At 36.0% G+C, this 19,231-nt stretch overlaps 1 protein-coding gene across 2 annotated transcripts in view; it reads right to left on the bottom strand.

The window, feature by feature from the left end:
* FAM83B (family with sequence similarity 83 member B) overlaps positions 1-19,231 on the bottom strand; it is a 116,678-nt gene that overhangs the window by 9,059 nt on the left and 88,388 nt on the right. For both annotated transcript variants that reach the window (XM_072642499.1, XM_072642500.1), the window contains exons 3-4: positions 4,530-4,694; positions 3,240-3,364 (exon numbers count right to left, since the gene is read on the bottom strand). In XM_072642499.1, the coding sequence (XP_072498600.1) occupies positions 3,240-3,364; positions 4,530-4,694 (290 nt within the window). The remainder of the gene's footprint in view (positions 1-3,239; positions 3,365-4,529; positions 4,695-19,231) is intronic.

Here is a 19,231-nt window from a genome sequence, read left to right as displayed (position 1 = left end):
GGATTGTAAAAGGCCAAGAATGAAGGCTGAGAGAGCATTTAGGATATTACAATATGTCATTAAAATTAGAGAAGAGGATGGAAGCATGTAATGGCAATTTAAATGGAAAGATCTTTCCTATTCATTAATAGACTCATGTGACCTGTCTGAGTGACATGGAAGCCTGAGTCACATGAGTCTCTGGTGGGAGGAACTTGCTGAATAGGTGGAACAGCGGAACAGAAAGGATGGAGCAGAATTAAGAGGAAATTAGTCAGAAAGCAATCAGAGTTGGGAAAGGCAGCAACTAGTGGGAGTGGGAGAGCTTGCCTGATTTTGTTTAAGGGAGCCTGTTTGTGACTTTTTTTAATGGAGATGTTTTCTAGGAAGCCTAACAGAAGGAAGGCTTTGGGATGGTAGTGCCCCCTGCATTTTTATTGTGTATGGATTTCTTTGTTGCTGTGATGGATTTGGCTTTCAGGTGTCTGAATGAATGCTTTGGTTTTGTCTTTCAGGTGGAGAGAGCTGTGTTTCATGATTCATAATTACGCTGGGATATTAATGGCTGTCATAGGCTCTGTGAACACTGCATTGGTGCTACAAAGCAAGAGATACAATGGAAATAACATAAACAGAATTTGATAAGTGATTGGAGATGGAAAAGATGATTTATACTTACCAACAGATTTGATGGTGTGAGGTGAAAAGAAAAGTAAAGTAAAGGATAAACAATTTCAAATTTTAAAGTTCCTAGAAGCATTAAAGATTAGCACAGGTTTGAAAGCAGAAATGGGCACTGGAGAAAGAAATGAAAGATTCTCTAAAAGGAAAACAGATTTTTAAAGTTGAAAGGGAACTTAGAAGCCTTCAAATCCACCTGCCTGTCATTCAATATATAAGGAAACTGAAGCAGGTAGAGGTGAAGTTCCATGCCTAGGACTACATTATCTATAAATGGCTGAGGAGGCATTTTTTCTTGACTCAAAGTACAGTTCACCACCCATTATATCATACTACCTCAAGTTAAAATAGCACTTGAAGGGTTCCAAAGCATTTCACATGTTACTTTAATATTATTATGTTAAAGATAAATACAGTATGGAAAGTTAGGCATACTTACTAACACAAACTTTCAAGAAATGGAAAGCAATGGGATGCAGAGGACACTTGGAGATATTTACTTTTGAGAAAAGGTATAGTACCTTGTCCCCAGAAACTGGATGCTCAAGACATGTTTGCTTACTTACTTGATATGAGGGATGTTTCAATGAAAGCATAGACATGGTAGTGAGGATTTAACAAGGGGTTATAATTGGGAAAAGTCATGCCTTATATTCTCCATGTTTTTAATTTAATATGTTGAGAGGTAATCAGATATAAGTGAAGGTTGGCAGTAGGTAGGGGCATAATTCTCATTCAGGCTTCAAACGATGGAGGTATGTGACAAGAATCTAACGAAGAAGGAAAAGTGTTATGACTAGAAAACATCAATCAGGTTTGCAGAATTGCAAGAATTAATTAGCAGCACTCAGCTACATGGGTGAGGAATAGAAAAATGATAACAGAACAAGCCAGTATTAGGGAATGATATGTCATAATCACTTAAAGACAGGGTAGGGGGTAAGTGAATTGTTGTTCTTGGAAAGTATAAGTTCACAATGAGTTCATGGGCATGTATACAATCCTCTTTTTTTAGGTGCAGTTTGTTAAGTTTATGACAAAAATAAAATATTACAAAGTATGGTATTTGAGGAATTAACTAAAGAAAATGAAATGGGGGGAGATTTTATCATAATAAAGAATGGAGTGAATAACCTTGGGTGAATTGAGTAGGGTCAAGAAACTGAAGGTATTGGTTAAGAAAGCTGTTGCAGTAGAGAATTTGAACTGGAGGTGGCCTCAGTGGCCATGCAGTCCAGCTCCATCATTTATGGAGGAAACAGCAGTCCAAGGCATTTAAATGACATCCTTGGTCACACAATGGAATAAGCATGGAAAGCAAGATTTTAATGCTGACTCTCTAACTCCACAGGTAGTGCTCTTTTACTATACCAGATTGTGAATAAACTCTGCTATGTGGATACGTGCAAAGCCTTTAAGAATTCCTTAATACTTGGCTAACCACAATATAGCTTCTGAAAGAAAAGAAGTTTAAAATGAGCTTGTAGCAATGTCAAATAGAATGTAAACAAAAGGGATCTAGAGAATGACTAGGATCAAAGGGATACTTTCATCCTCTCTAAATTATTGAATTGTTCATTTAACTGAAAATATGGCAGAGTGGTGAAGGACATAACTAATCCTTTGGATCTTGTCAAACTCTATGAGGTGTGCTATGGACAAGAATTATGGTGGGGACAATGAGGAAAAGGTGCTGTAACCAAATCTCTCTCTACATTGTATATGTTGACACCCTGTGCAAATATTCACTTAGACTTAGGATTATATTAGACATTGGGACAAATTTGTGATTTCACTGGTATACAGAGCTCTTGAATGAAGAAACTCCTACTATTAAAGGCTACTACTTTCTCTGCAATTTTTAGTTTTAGAAAATTACATAAACAACTGAGAAGCTAAGTGATTTGCTCAATATCACCCAGCTAGTATGTGTCAAAGTCAAGACATGAACTCAAGTCCAGGTAGCATAGAATGATGGATAACACTGAGACTTTGAGTCATGAAAGACCCTGGATAGAATCCAAGCTCTGAGACTTACTGGCTAGGTTACTCAGGTTAAGTATCCTCTTCCTGGTCTTTCTCTTCATCTTCATTCTCCTCCTCTTCCTCATCATCCACACAAAAACAACAATAACTAACTTTAATATGGTGCTTTAAGATTTATGGAAAAAAATGCCATGGAAAGTAGGTGCTATTATTATTTCAATTTGACAGATGAGGAAAATAAAGCAGACAAAAGTTGAGTGAATTACCCAGGGTCACAATAGTAATGTGTCTGAGTCTGGATTTGAACTCAGTTCTTCCTAACTCCAGGACCAATACCCTATCTACCATGCCCCCTACATGCCATAATTAGCATAAGTCTCTTTTTCCTCAGTTGTAAAATGAGGATAATGATAACTCTCATTCCTTTCCAAAGAGGATTATTGAGCCTCAAATGAATCAATGTATATAATATGTTTTGTGAACCTATTATTTCTAAAGGACATTGCTTATGAAACACTGAAAGAATAGACTACAAGAAGATATAATTTTAATTAAATGATAATTATTTCTGCCATCAAATACATTGTTCTTACCTGTAGGAGCCGTACATAACTTTCTGGCAGTCAACTAAAAGAAATTTCTGTTCCATTTTCCCATGAAATTTTGCTCCTGTTTTTGAAAGATAATCTTGGCCTTTTACTGTTCTCACTCTGATGTTCTAAAAACATATAATTATAAAAGTTAAAAAGGTCATATTTAAAAATGTAAAATATATAGGATCTTAGATTTAGGGATGGAAGGAACTTTAGAGGTCATTTAACCCAAACCATTCATTTCATTTTAGAATTCTGATACCAAAAAATGTAAATGACAATTGAAAAATAAAAGCTATCCTAGAAAATGGAACTTTATATCTTTTATAGTATATATATCAGAACACCATATTGAGTGTGTACATATATACATCTACATATATACATATACACACACATGCATATAAGTGCCTGAATATTATAGGTTTTCCCCCCTTGACTTCAGCAGGTAGATGGATCTGTGCTGGCAGTGAATAATATGGCAATGAATGATGTAGGTATTCTTCCAGAGATGCAGATTAAGACTCATTTGAGGACAGGTCTGAACTCAGGTTTTCCTGACTCCAGGCCCAGCACTCTATGCACTGATCCATCTAGCAGGTAGAGGCATTTCTCTATATCCTCCCATAAATCTTCCACAGGAGCTCTACCCAACAAGAGATGCATCTTCTTTTAGATCTCTAAACATTGACTGCACAGTTATAAAAGGAGCAAATGGTTTGCCCACTGATCATGCCCCATTCTTGCTACATTAGCAATCTACCTTCTTTCTGGTCATACAATTCTAGCAGGTTTTATATAGTGGCTTTCCACATCAACCATGATTTTCTTCCCTACTATTACTCTGAAGCTATTTCAATTACATAAAAAATACAGAAATAGAAAGTTTCAATTAAGTAATTGAAAACAATTCAAATACAGAGTCCTTACATCCCATTTGGTGAATGTAACAACCAACTGATAAGTTTGTTGTTGCACCGACACAACTTTAACCTATCAAATGATCATTAAGAAGTTATCATGAGTCTATTGTACATCAGGCATTGTGCTAAGTTCTGACATACAAATCTGTTATATGTTGAATTTTTCGACCTTGAAGGGAAGACACACAAGCTTTAGTTTTTGCATAGCTTTTTAGTTACTTCCCCCTCCCCCCAAAATGTGGGGAATGGTCGAGATGAAATAGCCCACCATTCTTAGATACAGTTTTATATTTCAATTGAGTATTAACATTACATAGAAATTACTGAATTGATACAATATACACACTATAAAAACTGATCTCCTTACCCTGAGTCTCTGAACTTGACATCCTTGTTTTTCTGTCATTTTTAAAAAGTGACTGAAGTTGGAATCATCAAGGAGAATATACACTGAAATCCCTCTGGTTGATGCCTCCACTATTTCTTTGAAGATATCCACATCTGTAAACATATCCATTACTAGAGCAATGACCTGTGAAGAATAAGAAGACCATTTTACCATTTGAGATACATAATACAGAAGGCTATAAATTAATTTCTTTACTTATTGTCACCAAGGACTTTAGTAAGCAAGTAATTATTTGGCACATATAGAAAGGTAGTGAAGTATGGGGGTACAGTCACTGGATTCAAGGTTGGAAGACCTGAGTTTCAATCCTGTACCTCCCATTTTATATTTGGATGATTTTCAACAAGTCACTTTCCCACTCTTAGCTGCAGCATCCTCATGAGTAAAATCAGGAGCTTGAACCTTATGCTTGGTAAAGACCCTTTTTCCTCTAAAATTTTGATCCTATCACATGATTTATTATTTTATGAAGCATTCACATTATACAAAATAAATTAGTCCTTTTTTACATTATAGAGCAACAGAAAAAATAATATCTGAACAAATATATTAAGCACATAAATTAATCAAATACTTTTGACTAAATAAGTTGTATAATAACTTTAATTCAAAGGCTAAGTGCAGTAACGTGGTAATGAGCAACAGACTGTGTTTTAGAGGGAATTACTATTAGCAAAGAAATGTTCCTTAGAGGACATGGAATTTTTAGAATTCTTGAAATGGAAGAGCAGGACGCAAGAAGGGAGGTCATCTAGTTAAAGGTACCAAAATAACTGTGAAGATATTTTGTATGATATTACTACACCATGACAAGGCTCAAAGGACAAGAGAGCAGCCAAAATCAATGAGTGCGGAAGAGTATTTTGGCAAGTAAGAGGAGTGAACAAAGTAATTTCAGAAGTAGGGATTCTGGAATGGTAGACATAGTAATGATGGCAAAAGACAGAAGCAGAGAACTTTACATTTTGAAAGGACTTTTGAGGTTATCTAATGTGAGCCTCCTCATTTTACAGAGGAGAAAATAGAACCTAAAAGATTAAATGACTAATGAATTCACACTGGGAGTTATTGGCAGAACTGTGACCAGATAATATCTACTATGTTAGTGTAAATATGGGACACTTCTGAATATAGCCTGAAATTCTAAAACGACATTTCTCTGAAACAAAAAGATGTTATGATAAAGTTTTAGAAAAAACAATTTGAAGGGAAAATGTGTTTCCTATTTTCAGACCAATATGCTTCATAGCAATGTTTGAGTTATGTCAAGCTAAACTATTCAAAATCAAATATTATATTATGATCAAATATGCCAGATTAAAAAAAATTCTTCATTTTTTAAATCCATAAGAAAATTTCAACTGTTTTAAGAAAACCAATTAGCAGCAATATGTTGCTATTAAAAATGACAAATCAATAACCCATTCCCTTATTTTTCAGTAAATGCTTACATACTCCATTATGTGAAGGTCACTCAAAAAACATGTATGGTCATTAAGAATTTGCTCAGCCAACAAAATACTTTGGAACTTTGGTATTAGGCAGAATATAGCCTAGAAACACTTGAGGGTCCATTACAAAACAAGGAAATTTCTAATTTAAAACAAAATATTTATGCCCTTTTGTTGAATTCTTGTTGTTGCTTCTTTCAAAATAAGTTGAGGGAAGTGGAGCCAAGATGACAAAATAAGATCATGGACTCACCTTATCTCTACCACAGACCTCTAAAAAAGAGAATTTGAACAAATTTTAGAGTAGCAAAATCCACCATGAGACAGAGTGTGGAAGATTTCTAGCCCAGGATAGCCTGGAAGGTAGACAGGAAGGATCTGGTACATAGGACTGGGTGAGCTCAGAGTGCATAGGCTGCACCAGCACAGATGCCACCATAGCAGAGTGGACCACAGCAGTAATTGCCAGAGTGCACTGAAGCAAAAACAACAGTGCAGATCCTCAAGCATATCAGCATGGGAAGGGAATCCAATGGAACTGAGTGAGAGAGAAGCACAGGAATCCTGGTAATGGCAGCAGCAACTCCTGAGACTATGAGTCCACAGATTAAATGTTTGAAAGTCACCTATTTGAAGTTCCAGGAGCCAAGATGGTGGAGTAAACAGTAAGTGCTCTCACTCTCCCCTTGTTGACCTTGAAAAAGCCAGAGAATACTGCCCCAGGAAAAATCCCGGAAGAGTGGGATAAGTTGAAGGGGTAAACAGTATCTCAGCTTGGGAGGCTAGGGAAATCATCAAGGAGAGTCCTTCTTGCTGTGACTGAAATAGACCAGTGCAGGACCTGAGCTGTCCCAGACAGACCCACCTCAGTGAACCAGGAGGGGATCCTGAGCTTCAGGGAGATAGAGCCCAAAAGCACCAATATCAGGACCTTAGGGGTGCCTTAACACAGCCAGGGGAAAGGGCAGACACCAGTGCAGAAGAGGGTTCACCAAGCCACTGAGCCTGCCTGTGCTCTAGTTCAGGGGAGGAGGAGACCTCCTAGCCAGACCACCCCTCCCCCACACCTCATGCAGTGAGCTTCAGGATAACCCTGGGGAAACTCAGAAAGACGTCACCTGGCCTCTACCTTGGCACACCAGCCAGCTCAGCACCAGGTAAGCTACAGCATTCCAGCTTCTAGATGAAAGAACCAGAGGCCACAACACACAAAGCCTCAAGTTCTTAGTACAAGAAATGTGAGACAGAACCCCCTGTGCCCCAGAAGCAGAGATCCACTTTAAAAGTCAGGGAAAAGGCAATTATCATGAACAAGAAGAAAACCAGAAAAGCAAAGGCCATAGAACTTATAATAGGGACAAAATACAAAATACCAAAACAGAAGGACTGCACTTACATCTGAAACCTAAAAAGGGAATATGAACTGGTCTCAAGCCCAAAGAGTATTTTTGGAAGAGCTCAAGAAGGATTTTAAAAGCCAAATTAGAAAGGCAGAAGAACAATTGGCCAATGATTTTAAAAACATGAAAAAGAATTCACTGAAGAATTAAAAAGGAAATTGTGCAAATGGATAAGGAGATACAAAACCTAACTGGAACAATTAGACAAATGGAAAAGGAAGTATAAAACCTAACTGGAGAAAATAACTCCTTCAAAGGAACAATTGGACAAATGTAAAAGGAGGTGCAAAAGTTAATTGAAGAAAACAATGTATTAAAAATTAGAATTGGGCAAGTAGAAGCCAAAGCCTCTGTAAGGCATCAATAACAGGTCAAACAAAAATTAAACAATGAAAAAATAGAAGAAAATATAAAATATCTCATTGGAAAAACAACTGACCTGGAAAATAGATCCAGAAGAGAACATATAAGAATTATTGGTCTACCTGAAAGCCATGAAGAAAAAATAAAAGAGTGTGGACAATATCTTCCAAAACAAGTTGAAAAGAAGACTGAAAAATAAAATTTATATTCAGCAACAAGTATGAAAAGTCAGGAAAATGTGGAGCACCTCTATACACAAGATAGAAAATGAAATACGACTGATCATGAAATCAATATACACATTAGAAATAACACAAATAAAAACAGAAAGGTCATCAAATTCTGATAAATTGTAAGAGGTAATCTTGACACCAGAGACTCTTACTAGCCATGTGATTCTCAGCAAGTCACTTAATCCTGTTTGCTTCAGTTTCCCTCACTCTAGTATCTCTGCCAAGAAAACCCCAAAGGGGGTCACAAAGAGTAAAACAATACTAAAAGCTACTGAAAAACAACAAGTAACATCCATTACAGGTCATTCTTGGTTTAAAAAAAAAATTCAATTAGCATTTGGGGAACATACTTCCTAATATGTCAGGTCAATTAAAATAACAAAATACCTAAATTCTTGTAAATAAAAAATAATCAAAAGAGAAAATATTATTATTAGGGAAAGTATTTTGAGTACTGAACCATTAGATAATCATCACTGAAGGAGTCAGCCTATTGACAGTCTTTTCGGCCTAACAGGTAATGCATTAGATTAGAATCCAGGAGGGTAGCCTAAGTACAACTGACATGCTTATCTGAGGTCAACTGAGTCATGCAACTTATTGCAGTCTCTATTTTCCCATTACAAAAAAAAGGCTTTCTGAATACTCTTTAGGATGATGTGTACTACCTCTGTAAAGCATGCTGAGTTACGAATGGAAAGGTCAAATATATAGGCACCCGCAATAGGCCAGCTTATGGTGTAGTAAAGGCCTGATTAAGGAATTGATGCCTCATAACTTATAGAAATTTCCACAAGCACTATATTGAATCACATAAAAGGCAAAGATAGCTTGACAAAATGGAAAGTTAACTAGCTGTCATAGTATCTTGATTCTCTTTCCAGGATTTGGAACCTACTAGCTTTGTGACTTTGGGGAAAGTAATTAAAGTTCTTTTATCTCAGTCTGTAAAATAGCATAAGAATAACTGTCCTTCCTAGATCATGATTAAGTTATTTAAAAGCAAGGGCAATATGCATGAAAAATATTATAATCATATAAATTACATACCTATAATGTACCAAGCTTTCTTCAGTGTACATAAATCAAGCAAGACAGCACCATAAGCAATCACATTTTATGTGCTATTATACTATTAGAACACAGTATATAGGACTCTTCATAATTGCTGCCTTATTTTACCAAAGTTATATCTTATACTTCAAAGAGCTCTGGAATTGTCACACAAAGATCTCAGTTCAAATATTCATTCTACCATTTGTTAGCATTGCAACTTGGCAAATCACCTTCCCTTGACAAATCACGTTTTCTCATCTGTAAGATGAAGATAATAAAACTTATTCGAGGTTTGCAAAGTACATATATTAACTCCTTTGATCCTCACAACAATCATGCGAAGTAGGCAGTGCATATTTCTTTGAAATGTTGAAATGCTATTGTTGCCATAAGACAGAAGGTAAGGAAATAGATTCACAAGGAACATGGAATTCAGAAAGGTTTTTAGAATGGAAGATTTTTGAAGGTATCTTCAAAGAGGCTTATGGGGAAGCTCAAGACACATCTTTAAAATGCATGAATTGAGTTCCAGTTGCCAAGATGGAGAAGCAAGCAGTAATTTGTGGAAACTCTCCCATACTCACCTCCAAACATTCATAAAACTAGCATCCCCAAACAAATCCTGGAATAGAAGAACCAACAAAAAGATAGAGTGAAACAATTTTTTGGCCCAAGAAACTTGAAAGACTGGCAAGAAAGGTTGGTCTCACTCAGGTAAAAGGTAAACAAAATCCAGGAAGCATCCCAGCAAGCCAGCAGCAAGCCCCACCTGAACAAATCAGTGAGAAATCCTGAGGTCCAATGTGGTGGAGCAGGCAAATGACAACACCAGGACCCTTTATGTGCCTCACCATAGCCATAGGGCAACAATGTCAAAACACCTATAGGCAAAACCCCAGAGAAAAACGGGAAGTGGTCATAAGCACAGAAAGAACTCACGGAAGAACTCAAAAAAAAAAAAAAAAGATTAAAATCATATAAGAAAGGTAGAAGAAAAAAATGGGAAAAGAAATGAGAGTGGAACAAGAGAATTATGAAAGAAGGAGTCAACAGCTTGAAAAAAGGAAATAACTGCTTAAAATGTAGTACTGACCAAGCAGAAAAGAAGAAACAAAAATTCACTAAAGTAAACAACTCCTTAAAAAGTACAATTGGCCAAATGGAAAAAGAAGTATTAAAACTAACTGAGCAAAATAAGTCCTTAAAAATTAGAATTGGGCAAGTGGAAGATAATTACTTCATGAGACACCAAGAATCAATCAAATTCAAAAGAATAAAAAAAAAAAACAGAAGAAAATGTTAAATACCTCATGAAAAAACAAACAAACAAACAAACAACTGACCTGGAAAATAGATCTGAGACAATATCTGAATTATTAGATGACCTAAAATTCATAATCAAAGGGAGGATCTGGACAACACATTGCGATAAATTATCAAGGAAAGTTTCCCTAATAGCCTGAGACCAGAGACAAAATAGGCATTTCAAGAATCCATCAATCACCTCAGGAAAGAGATCTCAAAATAAAAATTCCAAGAAACAGTATAGCCACATTACAGAACCATCACATCAAAGAAACAAATCAGCAAGTGACCAGGGAGAAACAATTTAAATGTTGGGGAGCACAATCAGGATTACACAGGATTTAGCAGTTGCAACATTAAAGGAATGGAAGTCAAGCAACATGATATTCTGGAAGACAAAGGCAGGACTACAACTCAAAATCACCTATCTGGTAAAATTAAGCATATTATTTCAAGGGAAAAAAAGATCATTCAATGAAATAGAAGAATTTCAAACTATCATAAGGAGATGGCCAGAATTGAGAAAAAAATTGTTCTCTAATATCAAGACACAAGAGAAACCTAGACAGGTAAAAGAGGGAAAACACAAGGGATTCAATGGAGTTGAACTGTTTTCATCCCTACATAGGAAGAAGATGATTGTAATTCTTAAAAATTATACCACTAATGGTACAACTAGAAGGAATACACACAGAGAGAGGGTATGGATATAAGGCAGATTTGAGGGAATGATATAAAAAATTAAGGGATAAAAAAGAATACATTGGGAACATAAAGGAGAAGTAAAATGGGGCAAATTATTTCACATGAAAAGGCTTAAAAAATCTATTACAGTGAAGAAAAAAGATGGGAGGGTGGGCAATGGGCATCACCTGAAACTTACTCTCATCACTATTGGCTTAAAGAGGAACTAATATACACAGTAATTTGAATATAGAAGCCTATCTTACCTGACAAGAAAGTAGAAGGGATGGGGATTAAATAAATAGGTTCGGGCGGATTGGACTGACAGAAGAGAGGGTACACAGGGGGAGGCAGTAGAAAGAAACAAAACATTGTTGAGGAGTGATAAGGTGAAAGGATAGAAGATAGACAGGAAGAAAAAAATAGAATGGATGGAAATACCCAGTAGTCATAACTGTAAATGGGATGAATTCCAATAAAATGGAAGCAGCAGAGTGGATCAAAAACGAGAATCCTGTAACATGATGTTTACAGGAAACACATTTGAAGCAGAGGGACACATGCAGAGTAAAGGTAAGGGGCTGGAGCAGAATCTACTATGCTTCACCTGAAGAAGAAAAAAAAAAGCAGGGGTAGCAATCCTGATCTCAGACAAAACAAAAACAGACCCAATTAAAAGAGGAAAGAAGCTATATCTTGCTAAAAGGCACCACAGACAATGAAGCATCATTAATACTAAACATACATGCACCAAATTCCTAAGGGAGAAGTTAAGTGAGTTACAGGTCTATAACCAAACAAGATATAGCATTACAAAATGTAAAATAGGTATTCTGATTATATTAAATTAAAAAGCTTTTGCACAAAGTCAATGCAAGCAAGATTAGAAGGAAAGCTGGGAAATAATCTTTATAGCAAGTGTTTCTGATAAAGGTCTCATTTTTCAAATATATAAAATACACAGAGAACTAGGACAAATTTTAAGAATACAAGCCATTTCCCAATTGATAAATGATAAAAAAAATGAAGTTTTCAGATGAAGAAATTAGAGCTATTTATAGTCACATGAAAATAAGTTCTAAATCACTGCTGATTAGGAAAATGAAAAATAAAACAATTCTGAGGTAGCACCTCATACTTTTCAGATAGGCTAATATGATTTTAAAAAAAGGAAACTGATTAACACTAATACATTGTTGGTGGAGTTGGGAACTGATCCAACCATTCTGAAGAATAATTTAAATTATGCCCAAAGGGCTATAAAACTGTGCATACCCTTTGATCTAGCAATACCACTACTAGGTCTGTGTTCCAGAGTTCATAAAAAAAGGGGAATGTAAAATTCTACATGTTAAAAAAATATTTATAGCAGCTCCTTCTACAGTGGCAAAGAATTGGAAATTGAAGGGATGCCCATCGATTGGGGAATGGATGAACAAGTTGTGGGATATGAATGTAATGGAATACTACTGTTCCATAAGAGACAATGAGCAGACAGACCTCAGAAAAATCTGGAAACACTTACATGAACTAATGCTGAGTGAAGTGCTTAGAACCAGAAGAACACTGTACACAGCAACAGTAACATTGTGAGATGATCACTTTGAGATACCTAGCTCTTCCCAGCAATACAATGATGCAAGCGAATTCCAAGTGATTCATAATGAAAAATGCTTCCCATATCCAGAGAAAGAACTATGGAGGCTGAATGCAGGTCAAAGCATACTATTTTTCTTTTTTTTTCTTTCTCATGGTTTTTTCTTTTTGTTCTGATTCTTCTTTCAGAACATGACTAATGTGGAAATGTTTAATTCAATTGTACATGACAGCCTATAGCAGATTGCTTGCTGTCTTGGGGAAGGGGACAAGGAGGAAGAGAGGTAGAAAAAAATTGGATCTCAAAATATCTTGTAAATGTAAATATTGAAAATTATATTTACATGTAACTGGGAAAAACAAAATACTATTAATTAAAAAAAAACTGATGGACCCTGAATGCAGATTAAGGATACTTTTTTTTTACTTACTTTATTCTATTTTGTGTTTTTTTTCTTTTGATCTGTTTCCTCGTTCATAGCTGTGACTAATATGGAAATATATTTTACATGATAGTATATGTACAACCCATATCAAATTGTCTACCATTTTCAGAAGGGAGGGAGAAAACTTTGGAACTCAAAATGTTGTAAAAAATGCTAAAATTTGTTTTGACATGTAATGGAAAATAAAATAACTCTCATTGACCCTTATTAATACCTAATTTCTTCATCCTTTGTTTCTTTCCTACCTTATAATTTTCAAATGATCTTAAAGCTTTGATTTTAGTGATGGACACACTCAAAGGAAGACAAGGCTAAGTTTTCATCCATATTCACAAAATCAAGAGCTTTTTCATCTTGATCAAAAGTCACAATTCCTCCTCCACTTTCTAACAGAGTAGCTTGACCATCACTAGATGATGGGTTTTTTTTAATCTTTTTTGAAAGGATGGAAGTATATTGGTGACTATGAAGCAATGAGATGGTTTAAATAAATATAACCAATGTTACACAAGGAAATTAATAGTCCTTCATATCAGTACTCTGAGAGAACCATTGCTCAGAACATTTCTAGATGTTGGAACTACTTTAAAGAATAGTTGATTCATCACAAAAAATATCAGACTTAGTACAATAAAATCTTTACAATAGATATCCCTAGGTATCAGAACTACTCCTCCCTCTTTCCTCTTCACTTTGAGTTACTGATCTAAAGAAGCCCAAAAGATTTCCTGTCTTGACACAGGGTGGAATCAAGGACAAATAAAATTTTCATAGGAGGGAACTGAAGCTAGAAATCCCAGGGGAACTTCAGACAGAAAATATCAGAAATTAGAGTGATTGACATGCTTTTTTAATTCAAGACTTTATAATTTTAGAATTTAAATTGATGAAATCACAAATAATGATTTTAAGTACCTGTAATGAATGATGCTTGTTAGGCACTCCCAGTCAAAGGGTGATGGACTTCAAAAATACAGAATGACGCATACATTTTAGCGTTAGGCCAAAGTGGGAATTTTAATTGCTCAAATAAACACATGTGTTATGAAGGTTTTCCTTATCTTTTGTACTGTTAAATTGGGAGGGGAAAGGGGTGAGGAAATAAGTGTTTATAAAATAAGAGAAAAAAATAAATTAACTTTTGAAAACTGTGTTGAACAATGGCAACACCCTTTGAATAAGCATATGGCCTCTCAACAGTACTCTTGAAAAGTAATATTAATCTTTGTGTAATGGATTATATATTAAACAGCCAATCTATTACTTTGATATGGTATCTAAATGAATGGTTTCATGAACTTATCAGTATAGGTATCCTCTTCATACACATGAGAATCTGTTCACCTTATTACATCCTAAGTGACCCTTCCTTGATGTCTTTATGTAAATCCTCCAGTGGATAATTGATAATCTTGTGGATTGGATGGCAACATCTCAGCCCATCATCTTTTTTGCCTAACTCTCACTGCATAATTAGTCCCACATCCTTTTCCTGGCATACATGTCTGTAGAGATTATTTTACATGAAAACTTTATGTTTCATGGCACACAACAATTTACTTACACAGGTAATATATGTTTCTATTGTCATCAAGATCAGCTGAAGCCTTGAGACTCTTAAGATTGTAATGTTCCATAATTTATAGCCATCTAACACCTTTAACATTTTTAAAAATAATTTTTGAGTTCCAAATCCCCTCACTTCTTTTCCCCCTCCCTGAGAAGGCAAGCATTTTGACATAGATTATACATGTGAAATCATGGAAAACAGATTTCCATTTCATCCAGGTTGCAAAAGAGAATAAAGAATTTAAAAAAATAAAAAAATACTGAGATCTTCATTCAGACTCTATTAGTTCTTTCTCTGGAGATGGATATTATTTTTCATCACAAGTCCTTTGGAATTGTCTTGTGTCATATTTCTGAGAATAGCTAAGTCATTCACAGTTGATCATCATACAATATTGTTATTGTATATAATGATTTCCTGGTTCTGCTCATTTCATTTTGCATCGTAAATTCATTCAACTTTTCTCAGGTTTTCAGAAGCATGTTTCAATTAAGAAATGACAGTTTCATTGACAAACTTGTGTTGATTGATAATTTAGTATTATAAACATCTATATAGGTTTGGGAATACGGTGTACTTATATAGTAAACTCATATCCTGATCAGTACATCAAATTGATATAAATAATAATGATGATGATATTAATCATAGCTAGCATCTACATAGTACTTACTATGTGCCAGGCAATATGCTATGTTCTTTACAATTATTATATCATTTGATCTTCAGAATGACCTACTAGGTGCTATTATTATCCCCATTTTACAGTTGAGGAAATTGAGACAAACAGATTAAGAGACTTGTCCAGCGTCACACAATTAGTAAGCATCTAATAACTGATTTGACCTTAGACCTTCCTGACTCTAGACCAGGCACTCTATCTACTACACTACCTGGCTTCTATAATAATCCTAAAATAAATGGTCTCCACAGATATGGTGCCCCAGGGAAGAAAAATATGGTCTATAATAAACAGAATTCTAACCTTTCAGTCAGGAAGCCTGAAATCCAACTTCTGTCACAATGTTATCTTTCTAGCAGTGTGATAACCAGGCGAGTAATAACTACTCAGTTTCCTGATCTGTAAACTGTGTATAACAATAATTACAATACCTACGTTATAAAGCTGTTACATAAATGTCAATTTTTATTAGTAGTACAATGAAATATATATAGGTAGTCCAGGGCAGAACAAGTTGTGATACACTTTTGTTGGGAAAGGGAACAGGAGACACTAATACTTTCAGATTTCTATATCCAGCAAAGCCCTCCTATTTACACAGAATATGGTAGCATAATGGGGTATATTAACATGATTCCTCACCACCATAACACTCAGATCTTTTTCACTCAGTCAGTAAACATTTATTTCACATCTACTGTGTGGTGGGTACTGTGCTAAGTGCTAAAGATTAAAAAAAGAGGCAAAGAGTTATCAAGCCCTCAAGGAACTTACAACCCGGTGGGGGAGATAAAAAGCAAAGGTTACTAACAAATCAGCTATGTGCAGGAAAAATAAGAGATAACTAAAATAGGGAAGTCATTAACATTAAGAAGGGTTGGGAAAAATTTCCTGTAGAAGATGGGCTTTGTTGTCGTTGTTGTGTTTGTCCTTCATTGCTGAAAAAGACCATGCCATCAGAGAAATGATGACATGACTTGCACTTGACTTTGTTTTGAGTAAGGGAGGGCTGTGCACCAGCCTCACTTCTCCTCTGGAGCCATCTGAATTCAGATATTCATTAGGATGACTGGAGATGGCCCAGGATGCAATGGGAGACCTTGGCCCCTTTAAGCCAAGGTCTATTCAGGTACTCACTGAAGGGTGAGGTAATGCCCATTTAGTAAATAGGCCTGTTTAAGAAGTAGCCAGGGGATGGCCCCTTTAATGAGGTATAGGCAAAAAGGACATCAAGCTGGGAGGGAAACAGCAAAGATTACTATTGATAATCATTCTTTTTAGGATAAATTTAAAGGAAGCCAGGGAAGTCAGCATAAAGAGTTGAGGAGCAAGAGTGTTCCAGGTATGGGGCTAGCAAGAGAAAGTGCCCAGAACCTAGAGACAGAATATCTCATTCATAGAACAGCAAGCAGGCTAATGGCACTGGATCAAAAAGTCCTTGTTGGGGAGTACTGCATAACAAGGCTACAAAGGATCAGGGAAGGCTTGGTTTTTAAGTGCTTTCAATGCTAAATAAAGGATTATGTATTTGATCATGGAGGTGATGGGGAGCCACTTGAGTTCATTGAGTATATGAGTTACATACGAGTTAGTGAAGCACCTAGCATACCTTACTTTGTCAGAAGTATTATGAGTCATAAAAACTAAAATGGACTACTGATCATAAATTAAATAAGAGTTGAACTGAGAAACTCAAAGGAGAAAATAATCAAAGAGTTAACAGAAAAGACAGATGATCATAGAAAAGTGAATAGAGAAGTAATAATCAGGAATTATTGGAAAAATACAGATAACCGTATTAATCAACAAAATTGAAGAGTTCAAGCAGTAGAACTGATGTCAGTCATGTAGGTGCAGCTTGCCAATGGGAAGAGAACCACTGGCTGAGAAAAATGATCAAAGACATTTAATATGGAAAGAGCTATGTAGGTGAAGTGAAAGGAACATAATGGTGGACAACCAAGTAGAGTGTCAGTCCACATTTGAGAGGACTAACTTGATGACGTTAAGGAGAGCTTCACATGCAACAATTGAGGATGTAGGTTCAATGGGAAGGTTGAACATTTTATATTGACCATAGCACTTTCACAGTGGCTAGTAGAACTGGTGGATAGAACTGGAGCCTACTCTACAGAACAAACTCTTGATACGTATGAGATGCCAAGTAGATGTGTAACAGATATTAGGGGACACTTAAGACAGTCGGATAACAGAAAACCAGATGAAACAGAAATGTGATATCTAGTTGTTAGTAGTATAAATATACAACAGAGAGCCATAGAAACAACGTGTGGAAGGCATCAGCCAAAGCACCAGATGGTGGGGAACAGGTTACATGGAGAACGATTTGGTGATAATAGAAGTGGTAGTAGCCTTGTGCACCAGGAGCTTGATCAGCCCTGCTACACATACAACCTCATCACATATGTTCCCTGCATATGCACTCTACCAGATTAATACCATCTCCCATGCAAGATTCTTGCATCATTCTCATGTCTTTTCCTGATTTTCCTCCATGACTTATTTGATTTTTTAAGATCCTTTTTGAGCTCTTCCCAGGAATTTGCTTTGGGCATGTGTCCAATTCACATTTGCACCTAGCTGCTTTCATTTTATCATCTTCTTCTGGGTCTGTGTCTTGATCTTCCCTGTCTCCATAGTAAGTTTCCATGGTCAGGTTCTTTCGTTGTTGTTTGTTCATTTTCCAGTCTATTTCTTTACTTTTTACTTTATGTTAAAGTTTGGCTGTACATCTGGGCTAGAAGGGACACTATCCCAAGTGCCAGGTTTTTTTTGTGTGCTGCTGTTTTCAGAGACAGTTCTGGGAGTCTGAAATGTTATGATCTACAGAGAGTTGTAGTCATTACTCACCTGGCCCATGAGACTCCATAAGCACTCCTTTACACCCCAGAACCGTGATTAGGGTTTCTGCTCCCCTGTGGTTGCAAGGGCCAGTGTGCTAGTGTTCTTTTTCCCCTTGGGAAAGATAAAATGGGGTAAGGTTGCAAAGAGCTATGTGTTAAACAAAGGAATATTTATTTCATCCTAGAAGTAATAGGGAACCACTAGAAGTAAATAGCCCTGGTAAGTAACAGTCAGACCTAAGACTTAGGAAAACCAATTTGGTGGTTGTAGGTAGAATGGACTGAAGGGGGACATGAAGAGGGGAGATCAATTAGAGAGGTATTCCAATAGAACAGACCAGAGATGATTAGGACTGGAACTAGGCTGAGGACTATGTGAACAGAGAAAAGATAGATGCTATATATATATATATATATATTTTTTTTTTGTAGAAGTATAAAGGAGAGGATATAGCAATTAACCAGACATGGAGTAAGTGAAAGCCAAAGTGAAAGATGATATGGAAGTTGCAAACCTGGGGAATTTGAAGGTGATGCCCCTAAAAGAAATTGGTAAGAGGACCTAAGAAAGGGAGTAGGGCAACAAAGAATTGTAACACAGTTCCACCCCTCACACTATCTTCACGATCTTGTGGACCATAGAACGCCAATACCGTCCATGGGGTCTTCTTGGCAAAGATACTAGAGTGGTTTGCATTTTCTTCTCTAATGGATTAAGGTGAACAGAAGTTAAGTGACTTGCTCTGGGTCACACAGCTAATAAGTGTTAAAAAGTCACATTTGAGCTCAGTTCTTTCTATCTCCAGGTCTCATGCTCTGTGCATTGAGCCATCTAGCTGCTCCTCATATTATTCTATTCCACTATAAATCTCGTCCAGGAGAGAATTGTGGAGAGTTATAATGCTAATAATCACGTCAGATATCATTTTAAAGTAATTTTGAAGTTTATATTTTATAGAATGTACTTTATTTCATCCTTATACTATGCCAGGTAATACAAGCATTATTAT

The sequence above is a fragment of the Notamacropus eugenii genome, chromosome 2, assembly GCF_028372415.1.
Source record: "Notamacropus eugenii isolate mMacEug1 chromosome 2, mMacEug1.pri_v2, whole genome shotgun sequence".
NCBI classification, from domain to species: Eukaryota; Metazoa; Chordata; class Mammalia; order Diprotodontia; family Macropodidae; genus Notamacropus; species Notamacropus eugenii.
This window is presented reverse-complemented; position numbering and strand designations above follow the sequence as displayed.